Source organism: Pan troglodytes, chromosome 13, assembly GCF_028858775.2.
Source record: "Pan troglodytes isolate AG18354 chromosome 13, NHGRI_mPanTro3-v2.0_pri, whole genome shotgun sequence".
Lineage (NCBI taxonomy): Eukaryota > Metazoa > Chordata > Mammalia > Primates > Hominidae > Pan > Pan troglodytes.
Genome location: NC_072411.2, coordinates 112361483 through 112375435, shown reverse-complemented (window position 1 = coordinate 112375435; position 13953 = coordinate 112361483). Strand labels below are relative to the sequence as shown.

Genomic DNA, 13953 nt, shown 5'->3' with positions numbered 1-13953 from the left:
TAAAGAAATTTTAAAAGATGATCTTCAGGCTGAAGGAAAATCATACTGGGTAAAAACAGATTTACATAAAGGAAAAAAGAAATGTTAAGAAACGGTAAATATGTGGGTCTGAAATATGTAGAAATTAAATCACACATTTCCAAATAACTCGTGGATGAAGAAGTCACAAGAGAAACTATAAAATGTTTTGAACTGAATAATATTAGAAACATGACATATCAGAATTTGAGGGATGCAGCTACTAAATTACTGAAGCAATGCTGTATGGCTATACATGTTTATATTAGGAAAGGAGAATAGTGTAGTCTGTGGTCTAAGTCTCCTACTTAAAAAGCAATAAAAATAATACTAAATTAAACCCAAAGCAAATAGAAGGAAAAGGTGATGATAAAGAGTGGATATTCACAGAATATAAAACATGAAAACAATGGAGAGAATTATAAACTTCTAGCAAGATTATTTAGAAGAATACTAATAGCAGGAAGAAGGAAAAATATCACTATAGATGTTCCGGCATTGTGGAATAATTGGGGGATACAAACCATTCTCTGTATTCCCAGGTTCTGTATCTGTGTATCAACTAACTATAAATGGAAATAGTCAAGAAAAATATAAAATAATGCAATAATAAAAAATATGAATTAAAAAGTATAACTATTTGTATTATGTATTATAAGCAATATTTACATTGTATTAGATATTATAAGCAATCTAGAAATTAAAGTATACAATGGAGTGTATGTAGCTTATATGCACATGTACATCATTTTATATAAGGGACTTGACCATTTCCGCAGATTTTGGTATCCTCAGGGGGTCCTGGAACCAATCCTTATACTAAGGGATGACTGTATTATGAACAAGTACGTGTCAATAAATTCAACAATTTAAGCTAAATAGGCTAATCGCTTAAAAGACACAAATGACCAAACTGACACAATGAGAAATAGAAAACCTGAAAAACCTTACGTTAAAAAGAAAAATTAATAATTATAAACTTTCCCACGTAGAAAACTTGTGGCTCAGATGGCTTCACTGATTAATTTCATTGAAACTCAAGGAATAAACCATTCCAGTCCTACATAAATTCCTTCAGAAAATCAAGGAGGAGAGAAGACTTCTCGTTTTATGAGGGTAGCATTAGCTTGATTCCAAAACCAAATATGACAAGAGAACAGCAGATCCATATCTTCTTTGACTATAGATGCAAAGAAAAATTCTAAATGAAATAACAAATAGGGTCTAGCAAACAGTAAAAATTCATCATGACCAAATGAGTTCATACCAGGAGGTCAAAACAAAGATGTAAGTTTGTGATGTTGACAATTAGTACCAAGAGAAATTGCATTCAAAACCACTTAAGTTTAAACAGCTTGTACTCATTTCTTTTAGCAAGGTTAAGTGGTGGCTGCAAGCAAGCAAGGATGGGAATTGAAGTCATAATGCTACCTTTCTGGGGAATGAGTGATCTCTGTCACTGTCCAGGTGGTCTCCACTCACCAATGTCTTTGATCTTTACTAGAGATAGGGAGCCCACATTATGGTCAGCATGTGGTGGTCTGTGATCAGTTTTGCACACTCTAGAAAGATTCAGGGAGTCAATGGCAGACCAGGCTTATATGCTAACTGGGGAGTTGGGACACTCTGAGTATGCTGGTGCATTAGTTATATGCTATTTGGTTACACTGTAAGTTATGTAAACCATTAACATTGATTATATAAGTTGTTTACATAAAATGTTTGACTTTGGGGTATAACATGTTGATCTTGTTTGAGCAAGTTAGCCATATATTTATCTGTAACATCTTAATTATTAACAATCTTATTTTTTTTAGAAAAACATGTTTTCTAGGAAGCAAACATTTTTGTTTACCACTTATAAGCATAGCAAACATGTTTTATTCACTCCTGTTAAAATGTAGGATAAGTTACCCTCTACAGAAAATTTATTTCAGGCCGGGCTTTCTGGCTTATGCCTGTAATCCCAGCACTTTGGGAGGCTGAGGCGGGTAGATCACTTGAGGAAAGGAGTTGAAGCCCAGCTTAGCCAACGTAGTGAAACCCCGTGTCTACTAAAAATACGATTAGCTGGGTGTGGTGGTACATGCCTGTAATCCCAGCTACTCAGGAGGCTGAGGGACAAGAATCCGTTGAACCTGGGAGGTGGAGGTTGCAATGAGGAGAGATCGCACCGCTGCACTCCAGCCTGGACGACACAGCAAAACTGAAAAAAAAAAAAAGAAAATTTATTTCATATATCACAAAGTGTCCGATGCGATTTGGCTTACTTAAATTTAATCTGGTATTGCTATTTTTCTATATTAGTATAATTTAGTCTAGTATATGAACATCATAACAATGATTTTTGTAATCCTAACTTGAGTATCAGAATATCTTTACCAGAAGTACAATAATATGAGTTCTATGGCATTTTTTTCTGTTATATTTCATTATTCACTAATCATCAATATTATAGCCAAACCAAATTGCATATTATAGGGGAATTTTCCAACTGGAGCAAAACTTAAAGAATGTTTAAGATCATCTTTGATTGCCCTAAGCTCACTTCTATGCCATACTTCTGCAAGTCCTATCAACTTTAAAATGAACCTTGAATCCATTCTTTTATCTACATATCTTTGTCTCCCCTCTCCTTCCCAGTCAAAGCCATTTTTATATTCAGTGTTTTAGTCAGAATAGGCTATATTTAGAGTTACAAATTAGCATCCTAATCTCAATGGTTTCACACAGCAGAGGTGTACTGCGGCTTACATAAAGTCCAGTGTGATCTGGGCTATTCTCCTCCTTCATCTTGTAGCTATACTCTCTGCACTACTGGTTTTGAAGATCCTCAGGTGAACTGGAAATGACAATGTCACTTTTGCTTACAGCCCATTTGCTCAGAACTAGTCAAATGGCTCCAACATAAATGCATAAGCCTGGGAAGTGTAGGGCAGTACGTGAAATATTTAGAGATCACAATGATCTGTACCACACCCAGATTATTACAGATAACATCTTAGTTGTTTTCCTGACTTTTTTTTCATTTCCTACTGCAGTGCTTTCTCCACCTAGTAGCCAAAGTTCTTGAAAAAAAAAAAAAATTGTTACCACCTTGCCAGTAGTTTCCACTTTGTTTTAAAATCCAAACATTTTATCCTCACCTGTGTAAAATGCTACGTGCTAGCATGCTTGCCTTCTCTGATTTTGTGATTGGCATTTAGTGTTGCTAACTGTTAACTATAAATAGTATATTTTGAATAGGTATTTTATTTTGTCCACAGTTAGGAAAATGTGATTTTTAAGTGTCAAATTTATGAAACCACAGTAATGACTATAAACAATAAATAATAATACCAAGAGAAATCCTAAATCATATGGTGTCTTTAATCACATTGTATGCAGTTAGAATCCTTAAAAACAGTGGCCTTTCAGAAACATTGATATAATGTAAAATCCTGTTATAATGAATAAATTCTATATAGCAAAGCCATAATAATTGTGTTCTGTTTATCTGACAGCAAATGATCTCTTAGAATAAATATTTTCTCTGTTTAAAGATTATTTGAAAGATATTCCATTATGGTCCAGTGCATTTTAAAAAATTAATAAACTATTTTTTAGAGCAGTTTTAGGTTCACAGCAAAACTGAATGGAAAGTACAAAGAGTTCCCACATATCCCCTGTTCCTACATGCTACAAATGCATAACCTTTCCCAGTGTTAATATCCCACAACAGAGTGGTGTATTTGTTACAATTGATGAACCTACATTAACACGTCATTGTCACCCAGAGATCATCATTTACATTAGGGTTCACTCTTGGCGTTCTACAGTCAGCGGGTTTTGACAATAAATGAATTTTTAGATAAGTTTTTTATAAAGTTTACATGTTGTCATTAAGTCATTGTTGTCCTACAGTTATATCTTCAGTTTCTGTCAGTACTTTTTTTTTTGCAATCTGCATCTCCTAATTAAATATCACACACATATACCACCCGTAATCCCCAATAATTTTTCTCTAGCTGTAGTGCTCTTGCCAAATGACAAGAGGTACTAGGAGGAGCTAGGAATCAACCCTTATTTTTAAATATGCATGAAAGAAAGGCTTTATATAAATTCTTTGTGATCTGTAGGTTGTGAATCCTAGGAATCAGGTTTTTAAGGAACTGTTTATCTTAAATATTTTAAGGTCTATATATTTGGTATGCTTATTTGAAATGTAGCAGAGCATTTATATTTTTTATAATTTTTGATAGCTTTTAAAAAATGATTTAAGTAATTAGCTAATAACGATGCCTATTTTAACAAATAAAAATTACTTATAGTAAAATCGAATATGCTACAGTTTATTACATGGATTTAGATTTGGCACCATTCAAATGGATTGTCTGGTACTTGACATCTACTTACGTATAAAAGTTTTATGTAGCAGTTTTTACATGGTGTTTGCATTGTCATTCATGTTTCCTTTTCTTTGCTGGTTTATCTCTGTTTAAGACCTTCTGCACTGATAAAGAATTGAATAGCAGAGGAATTATCCTACTACAGGGTATGTAATATTTAATGAAAACAGGTATTTGTGGGGTGGAAAGGTAGGAAAATTATATCTTTTTCTTTGATAAGAAGTCAATCTGCCATTCTCTCTTCCTGTAATTACATGTTGTAGAAAGGAAATTTGCTTTTATGATGGGAGTTAAGGAAGTTATTAAGCAGTGTTTGTGAAACTTGATTGCCTTTGTGCTTTGAGTAACAGTGTTTGTTTTGTTCACAGTAACTGTAGTACTGAATGGAAGTGGCTTGTAGACAGAGCACGAGTTGGCAGCCGATGGACTTGGCTTCAAGCCCAGATTTCAGACCTAGAATGCAAAATCCAACAACTAACAGACATTCACAGGCAAATTCGTGCCTCCAAGGTATTGTCTGTCTGTGTTCTTCTACTTTTGTTAAAAATTGTTAATGTTTTCATTCCTTCTCATTTGATCACAAAAATAATTGTTACAAGGTTTTATAAAAATGTAGCCAGTTTATGTTAAAATTTTTGATATATTATTATAAATTGAAGCTATTTTTGTAATGCCTTTTTGTATTTTAAGATCATTTTATCATACTTTTTGAGCAATTCAGAACTTCCTTATTGGATTCCAGTTAATATAAGTGATAAACGTGTTTTCAAATTTCTAAATCATAAAATACATAAAAACCTTAACATCTTAACCATTTTTGAGTGTATAGTTGTGTTATTAAATACATTTGTAATGTTGTGCATCTGTCGCTATCCATCTCTATAACTCTTTTTACCTTTTATAACTGAAGCTCTAAACCCATTAAATAATAACTGTCCACTTTCCTCTCTCCTCAACCCCTGGCAACTATGTCTGTCTCTTATGATTTTGACTATTTTAAGTACCTCATATGAGCAGAATCATAAGTTTTTGTCTTTTTGTGGCTAGCTTATTTCACTAGCATAATGTTCTCAAGTTTCATAAATATTGTAGCATATTAGAATTTCTTTCCTTTTTAAGACTAATAATTTATTGTATGTATATACCACATTTTGTTTATTCATTCATCCATTGATGGACACTTGGGTTGCTTCCAGTTTTTAGCTATTGTGAGTATGCTATGAACATGGATATAAAAATATCTCTTTGAGACCCTGTTTTCAATTCTTTGGGGTAAACACCCACAAGTTGAATTGCTGGATCATATGGGAACTTTATTTTTAATTTTTTTGTGGATCTACCATACTGTTTTACACAGTGGCTATACCAGTTAACATTCCCACCAGCAGTACACAAGGTTCAGATTTCTCCAGATTCTCGCTAACATTTATTTTCTGTTTATTTTATAGTAACCTCCCTAATGAGTGTGAGATGGTATCTTATTTTAGTTTTGATTTGCATTTGCCTAATGATTAATGATGTTGAACATCATTTCATGTGCTACTGGCTTGGCTTTTGGGTATCTTCTTTGGAGAAGTACTTATTCAAGTCCTTTGCCCATTTTTGAATTGGGTTGCTTGCTTGTTTTTTTCTTGTTGCGTTTTAATTCAATATATAGTAGATATTAATTTCTTATCAGATATATGATTTATAAATATTTTTTCCTATTCTATGTGTTGCTTTTTTTTTTTTTTTTTTTTTTTTTGAGGCAGAGTCTTGTTCTGTCACCCAGGCTGGAGTGCAGTAGTGTGATCACTGCTCACTGCAGCCTTGACCTCCCGGGCTCAAGCAATCCTTCCACCTCAGACTCCCAAGTAGCTGAGACTAGAGGCTGGTGCCACCATGCCTGGCTAAGTTTTTGATTTTTTGTAGAGATGGGATCTCCTTCTGTTGCCCAGGCTGTTCTTGAACTCCTAGACTTAAAATGATCCCCTGACCTCGGCCTCTCAAAAAGTGCTGGTATGACAAATGTGAGCCCCTGTGCTCAGCCTTGTTCATTGCATTTTTACTCTGTTGATAATATCTTTTCCTGCCCAAATTTTCAAAATTTTCCTGAAGTCCCATTTGTCTACTTTTTCTTTTATTACCTGTGCCTTTGGTGTCGTAGCTAAGAAATCATTGCTAAATCTAATGTCATGAAGCACTTACCCTATATTTCTTCTTAGAGTTTTATAGTTTTAGGTTTTACATTGAGAGCTTTGATCCGTTTTGTGTTAATTTTTGTGTGTGGTGTTAGGTAAGGGTCCAGTTTCATTTGTTTTCATTCAGATATTCAGTTTTACCTGGTTGAAAAGACTGTTTTTCCATTGAATGGCCTTGAAAAGTTTGTCAAAAAACATTTGACCATATATGTTAGGGTTTATTTCTGGGTTCTCTATTCTATCCCATTGGAATATAGGTCTGTCTTTATGCCAGTACCACATTGGGTTTTTTTGTTTTTGTTTTTCAATTTCTTTTCTTCTTTTTTTTTAAAAAGAGACAGAGTTTCACTATATTCAAGACCAGGCTGGTCTTGAACTCCTGGGCTCAAGCCATCCTCTCACCTCAGCCTCCCAAAGTGCTAGGATTATAGGCATGAGCCACTATGCCTGGCCAGTATCACATTGTTTTGATTTCTGTAGTTTTGTAATAATTTTTGAAATCAGGACGGGAGTCTTCCAGATTTGTTATTTATTTATATATATTTTTGAGACAGAGTCTCAGTATGTTGCCAAGGCTGGAGTGCAATGGCACGATATCAGCTCACTGCAACCTCCACCTTCCAGGCTCAAGTGATTCTCATGCCTCAGCCTCCTGAGTTGCTAGGATTATAGGCATGAGCCACTATGCCTGGCCAGTATCACATTATTTTGATTTCTGTAGTTTTGTAATAATTTTTGAAATCAGGACGTGAGTCTTCCAGATTTGTTATTTATTTATATATATTTTTGAGACAGAGTCTCAGTATGTTGCCAAGGCTGGAGTGCAATGGCACGATATCAGCTCGCTGCAACCTCCACCTTCCAGGCTCAAGTGATTCTCATGGCTCAGCCTCCTGAGTAGCTGGGATTACAGGCATGTGCCACCAAGCCCAGCTAATATTTTTGTATTTTTAGTAGAGACGGGATTTCGTCATGTTGGCCAGGTTAGTCTTGAACTCCTGGCCTCAAAGTGATCTGCCTGCCTTGGCTTCCCAAAATGCTGGGATTACAGGTGTGGGCCACCGAGCCCAACTCTAGATTTGTGTTTTTTTTAGAGATTGTGTTGGCTTTGAGGTCTCATGAGATTTTGTATGACCTTTAGGAAAAGTTTTTTTTCTGTCTATAAAAAGAGTTGTGGAGATTTAGATAGGGATGCACTGAAACTCTAGATTTCTTTGAGTAGTTTTGATAGCTTAACAACATTAAGTCTTCCAATCCATGAATATGGGATTTGTTTCCATTTATTTATATCTTCTTTAATTTCTTTCAGCAATGTTTTGTAGTTTATACAAGTCTATCAACTCCTTGGTTATCTATGTATTATATTCTGAAGTGTTTTATTCTTTTTGATGCTGTTGTAAGTGGAATTGTTTTTGTGACTTTCTTTGCAGATTGTTCATTGTTGGTGTATAAAAAACGCACCTGACTTCTGTGTGATCTTGCTACTCTGCTGAATTTATTAATTTGAACATATTTTTGAAGGAATTTTTAGTGTTTTCTACATATAAGATTATATCATCTTAAAACAAATCATTTAACTTCTTTTACAGTTTGGATGCCATTTATTTCTTTTTCTTGCTTAATTGCTTTGTCTAGAACTTCCAATACTGTGTTGAATAGAAGTGGTGAAAGTGAGCATTTTTGCCTTGTTCCTGATCTTAAGAGGAGAAATGGTTCAGTCTTTAACCCTTGAGTGTGATTTTCAGGGGGTTTTCATATGTGGCTTTTATTATGTTTAGGTAGTTTTCTTTGATTCCTACCTTGCTGACTGTTTTTATCATGAAAAGATGTACAATTTTTTCAAATGCCTTTTCTTCAATTAAAATGATGATAGGGTTTTCTTTCTCCTTCATTCTGTTAATGTTGTGTATTACATTAATCGGTTTTAATACTGAACCATCCTTTCATTCTAAGAATAAATCTCACTTGGAATAAATCTCACTCAGTCATGGATTGTAAACCTGTTAATATGGTGATGAATTTGGCTTGCTAATTTTTGGTTGATCACTTCTGTATCAGTATTTACAAGGGATATTGATCTGTAGTTTATTTTCTTATAGTGTCTTTGCCTGGCTTTGGCATCAGGATAATGCTGGCCTCACAGAATGAATTAAGAAGTGTTCCTTCCTCTTTGATTTTTTGGAAAAGTTTGAGAAGGATTGCTATTTGGTCTTCTTTAAAAATTTAGTAGAATTCAGCATTGAAGTCATCAGATTCAGGGCTTTACTTTATCAAGAGATTTTTGATTACTAATTTAATTTCCTTACTAGTTATATAGGCCTATTCAAATTTTCTTTTCTTTTCTTTTCTTTTGAGTTGGAGTTTTGCTCTTGTTGCCCAGACTGGAGTGCCATGGCGCAATCTCGGCTCACTGCAACCTCTGCCTCCTGGGTTCAAGCAATTCTCCTGCCTCAGCCCCCTGAGTAGCTGGGATTACTGGCACCCGCCACCACATCCAGCTAATTTTTGTATTTTTAGTAGAGACGGGATTTCACCATGTTGTCCAGGCTGGTCTCAAACTCCTGACCTCAGGTGTTCCACTTGCCTTGGCCTCCCTAAGTGCTGGGATTACAGATGTGAGCCACCACACCCAGCCCAAATTTTCTATTTCTTTGAGATTTAGTCTTCTTAAGTTGTGTTGTGTTTCTAGGAATTTTTTCATGTAATCTAGGTTATTTAATTTGTTGGTATAGTATTATTAATAATACTCTCTTGTCATCCGTTTTATTTCTTTAGATTCAGCAATAACATCCCCAGCTTTATTTCTGATTTTAGTATTTTGAGTCTTTTTTCTTTGTTTTCTTAGTTCATCTAGCTAAAGGTTTGTCGATTTTGTTGATGCTTTCAAAGAATCCACTTTTAGTTTTGATAATTTTTCTAGTTTTTCTATCCTCATATTCGTTTTAGCTCTACTCTAATCTTTATTATTTCCTTTCTTCTGCTAGCTTTTGGTTTAAATTGTTCTTCTTTTTCTAGTTTCTTAATTTGTAAAATTAGGTTGTTAATTCGAGATCTTTTTTGTTTTTTTTAAATGTCAAGCATTTATAACTATAAATTCCCCCCTTAGCACTGCCTTCACTGCATCTCATAAATTTTGGTATGTTTTGTTTTCATTTTTGTTTATTTCTAACTGTTTTCTAATTTTTCTTGTAATTTCTACTTTGATCTATTAGTTGTTTTAAAATGTGTTAATTTACACAAATTTGTGCATTTTCCAGTTTTCTGTTAATGATTTCTCACTTCATTTCATTGTGGTTGGAAAAGATAATTTTTATATCTTTCTTTTTATATCTGTTGAGATATAATATTTGGCCTAACATATGGTCCATCTGGGAAAATGCTCCATGTACACTTGAGAAAAATTTGTATGTGGTTGTTGTTGGGTAGAGTGTTCTTTAGATATCTGTTAAATCTAGTTGGTTTATTGTGTAGTTTAGTTGTCTGTTTCCTTACTTATCTTCCATCTAGTTGTTGTGTCCCTTAACAAGAGTGAGTTATAGAAGTATCCAACTATTATTTTAGAATTATTGATTTTTCTTTGCAATTCTATCAGATTTTGCTTCATATGTTTTAATTGTCTCTTATTAGATGTGTAAATGTTGCCTGATGCATTAGAAACCAATACTATGACACTGAGTTTTTTGAAAGAAGAAAAGCTTTATATTGCAAGTTGACTGACAAGGAGACTGGAGGGTCAAGCTCTAATACTGTCTCCTTGTGCTTTTTTTTTTTAACTTAAAAAATATTTTTGTGGGTACATAGTGGATGTATATATTTATGGGGTACATGAGATATTTTGACACAGGAATACAATGCATAATAATCAGATCAGGGTAAATGGGATATCCATCACCTCAAACACTTATTCTTTCTTTGTGTTATAAACTGTCCAATTATACTCTTAATTATTTTTAAATGTACAATAAGTTATTGTTGACTGTAGTCACCCTGTTGTGCTATCAAATACTAGATCTTATTTATTCTCTCTAATTATATTTTTGTACCCATTAGCCATCCCCATTCTCCCCCACCCTTCCCAACCTCTAGTAATCATCATTCTACTATCTCCATGAGTTCAATTGTTTTAATTTTTTAAGCTCCTACAAACAAGTGAGAACATGCACAATTTGTCTTTCTGTGCCTGGCTTATTTCACTTAACATAATGACCTTCAGTTCCATCCACGTTGTTGCAAATGACAGGATCTCATTCTTTTTTATCACTGAATAGTACTCCATTGTGTATATGTACAACATTTTCTTTATCCATTTGTCTGTTGATGGACACTTAGGTTTTCAAATCTTGGTTATTGTGAATAGTGCTGCCATAAACATAGGGGTGCAGATACCTGTTCAATATACTGATATCCTTTCTTTGGGTATATGCCTAGGAGTAAGATTGGATCATAGGATAGTTCTAGTTTTAGTTTTTCAAGGAAGCTCCAAGCTTTTCTCTCAAGTGGTTGGGAATATACATTCCCACCACCAGTGTGGTTCCTTTTTCTCTACAACTTTGCCAGCATGTTTTATTCCCTGACCTTTGGATAAAAGCTATTTTAACTGGGGTGAGATGATAGCTCATTGTAGTTTTGATTTGCATTTCTCTGATGATAAACAATGTTGAGCACCTTTTCATATACCTGTTTTCCATTTGTATGTCTTCTTTTGAGAAAGGTCTATTCATATGTTTTCCCTATTTTTCAATCAGATTATTAGATTTTTTTTTTCTATTGAGTTGTTTGAGCTCCTTATGTATTCTGGTTATTAATCCCTTGTCAGACAGATAGTTTGCAAATATTTTTGCCCATTCTGTGGGTTGTGTCTTCACTTTGTTGATTATTTCTTTTGCTATGCAGAGGCTTTTTAACATGATGTGTTAACATGTGTTAATTTGATTTGTCCATTTTTTCTTTGGTTGCCTGTGCTTGTGGGGTATTACTTAAGAAATCTTTGCCCAGTCCAATGTCCTGGAGAGTTTTTCCAATGTTTTCTTTTAGTAGTTTCATAGTTTGAGGTCTTAGATTTAAGTCTTTAATATATTTTGATTTGATTTTTGTATATGGCAAGAAATGGGGGTCTAGTTTTATTCTTCTGCATATGGATAGACAGTCTTTCCAGCACCATTTACTGGAGACTGTTTTTTCCTCAAGTTCTTGGCAACTTTGTTGAAAATGAGTTAACTGTATATGTATGGATTTGTTTCTGGGTTCTCCGTACTGTTTTATTGGTCTGTGTGTCTATTTTTATGCCAGTACTGTGCCGTTTTGATTAATATAGCTCTGTAGTATAATTTGAAGTCAGTTAATGTGATTCTTCCAATTTTGTTCTTTATGCTCAGGACAGCTTTAGCTATTCTGGGTCTTTTGTGGTTCCATATAAATTTTAGGGTTGTTTTTTCTATTTATATGAAGAATGTCAGTGGTACTTTGATAGAGATTGCATTGAATCTGTAGATTTCATTGGGTACTATGGATATTTTAACAATATTAATTCTTCTAATTCATGAAAATGGAATATCTCCTTTTTGTGTGTATCCTCTTCAGTTTCTTTCGTCAATGTTTTATAGGTTTCATAGTTGAGATCTTTCAGTTCTTTGGTTAATTCCTAGGTATTCTGTTTTATTTGTATCTACTGTAAATGAGTTGACTTTCTTGATTTCTTCTCTAGATTGTATGCTGTTGGCATATAGAAATGCTACTGATTTTTGTATGTTGATTTTGTATCCTGTAACTTACTGAATCTATTTATCAGTTTTAATAGTTTTTTAGTGGAGTCTGTAGATTTTTCCAAACAAGATCATCTCACGTGCAAACAAGGATAATTTGACTTCTTCCTTTCTGATGTGGATGCCCTTTATTTCTTTTTCTTTTTTGAAAAATTTGCCCCCCAAAAAGTTTTATTTCTTCTTCTTTTTAAACTTTTATTTTAAGTTCAGGGATACAAGTGTGGGTGTGTTACATGGGTAAACTTGTGTCTTAGGGATTTGTTGTTCAGATTATTTCATCAGCCAGGTATTAAGCCTAGTACCCATTAGTTGTTTTTCCTGATCCTCTCCCTCCTCGCACCCTCCATTCTCCAAAAGGCCCCACTGTGTGTTATTCCCCTCTATGTGTTCATGTTCTCTCATCATTTAGCTCCCACTTATAAGTGAGAACATGCGATATTTGGTTTTCTGTTCCTGAGTTAGTTTGCTAAGGATAATGGCCTCCAGCTTCATTCGTGTCTCTGTAAAGGACATGATCTCATTGTTTTTTATGGCTGCATAGTATTCCATGGTGTATGTGTACCACATTTGCTTTATGCAGTCTACCATTGATGGGCATTCGGGTTGATTCTATGCCTTTGCTATTGTGCATAGTGCTGCAATAAACGTACACATGTGTGTATCTTTATAATAGAATGATATATATTCCTTTGGGTGTATACTCAGTAATGGGATTGCTGGGTCAAATGGTATATCTGTCTTTAGGTCTTTGAGGAATTGCCACACTGTCTTCCACAATGGCTGAACTAATTTCACTCTCACCAGTGGTGTAAAAGCATTCCTTTTTCTCCACAACCTTGCCAACATCTGTTATTTTTTGACTTTTTAATAGTAGCCATCTGACTGGAGTTAGATGGCATCTCATTGTGGTTTTGATTTGCATTTCTCTAATGATCAATGATGTTGAGCTTTTTTTCATATGATTTTTGGCCGCATGTATGTCTTCTGTTGAAAAGTGTCTTTTCATGTCCTTTGCCCACTTTTTTATGGGGTTGTTTATTTCTGGTAAATTTGTTTAAGTTCCTTTTAGATGCTGAATATTAGACCTTTGTCAGATGCATAGTTTGCAAAAATTTTCTCCCATTCTTTAGATTGTCTGTTTACTCTGTTGATAGTTTCTTTCTCTGTGCAGAAACTCTCTAGTTTAGTTAGTTTACATTTGTCAATTTTTGCTTTTGTTGCAGTTGCTTTTGGCATCTTTGTCATGAAATCTTTGCCTGTGCCTATGTCCTGGATGGTATTGCTTAGGTTGTCTTCCAGCATTTTTATAATTTTGGGTTTTACATTTAAGGCTTTAATCCATCTTGAATTAATTTTTGTATGTGGTGTAAGGAGGGGGTCCAGTTTCAATCTTTGCATATGGCTAGCCAGTTATCCCAGCACCACTTTTTTATTTTTATTTTTTTCTTTGGGGACGGAGTCTCACCCTGTCACCCAAGCTGGAGTACAGTGGCGTGATCTCCGCTCACTGCAACCTCCGCCTCCCGGCTTCTAGCAATTCTCCTGCCTCAGCCTCCTGAGTAGCTGGGACTACAGGCACACGCCACCATGCCTGGCTAATTTTTT

The 13953-nt window shown here is 34.5% G+C and overlaps 1 protein-coding gene across 8 annotated transcripts in view; it reads left to right on the top strand.

Moving 5' to 3' along the window:
- KANSL1L (KAT8 regulatory NSL complex subunit 1 like) overlaps positions 1–13953 on the top strand; it is a 149888-nt gene that overhangs the window by 37344 nt on the left and 98591 nt on the right. For all 8 annotated transcript variants that reach the window (XM_009444180.5, XM_516062.9, XM_016950419.4 and 5 more), the window contains exon 3: positions 4775–4916. In XM_009444180.5, the coding sequence (XP_009442455.1) occupies positions 4775–4916 (142 nt within the window). The remainder of the gene's footprint in view (positions 1–4774; positions 4917–13953) is intronic.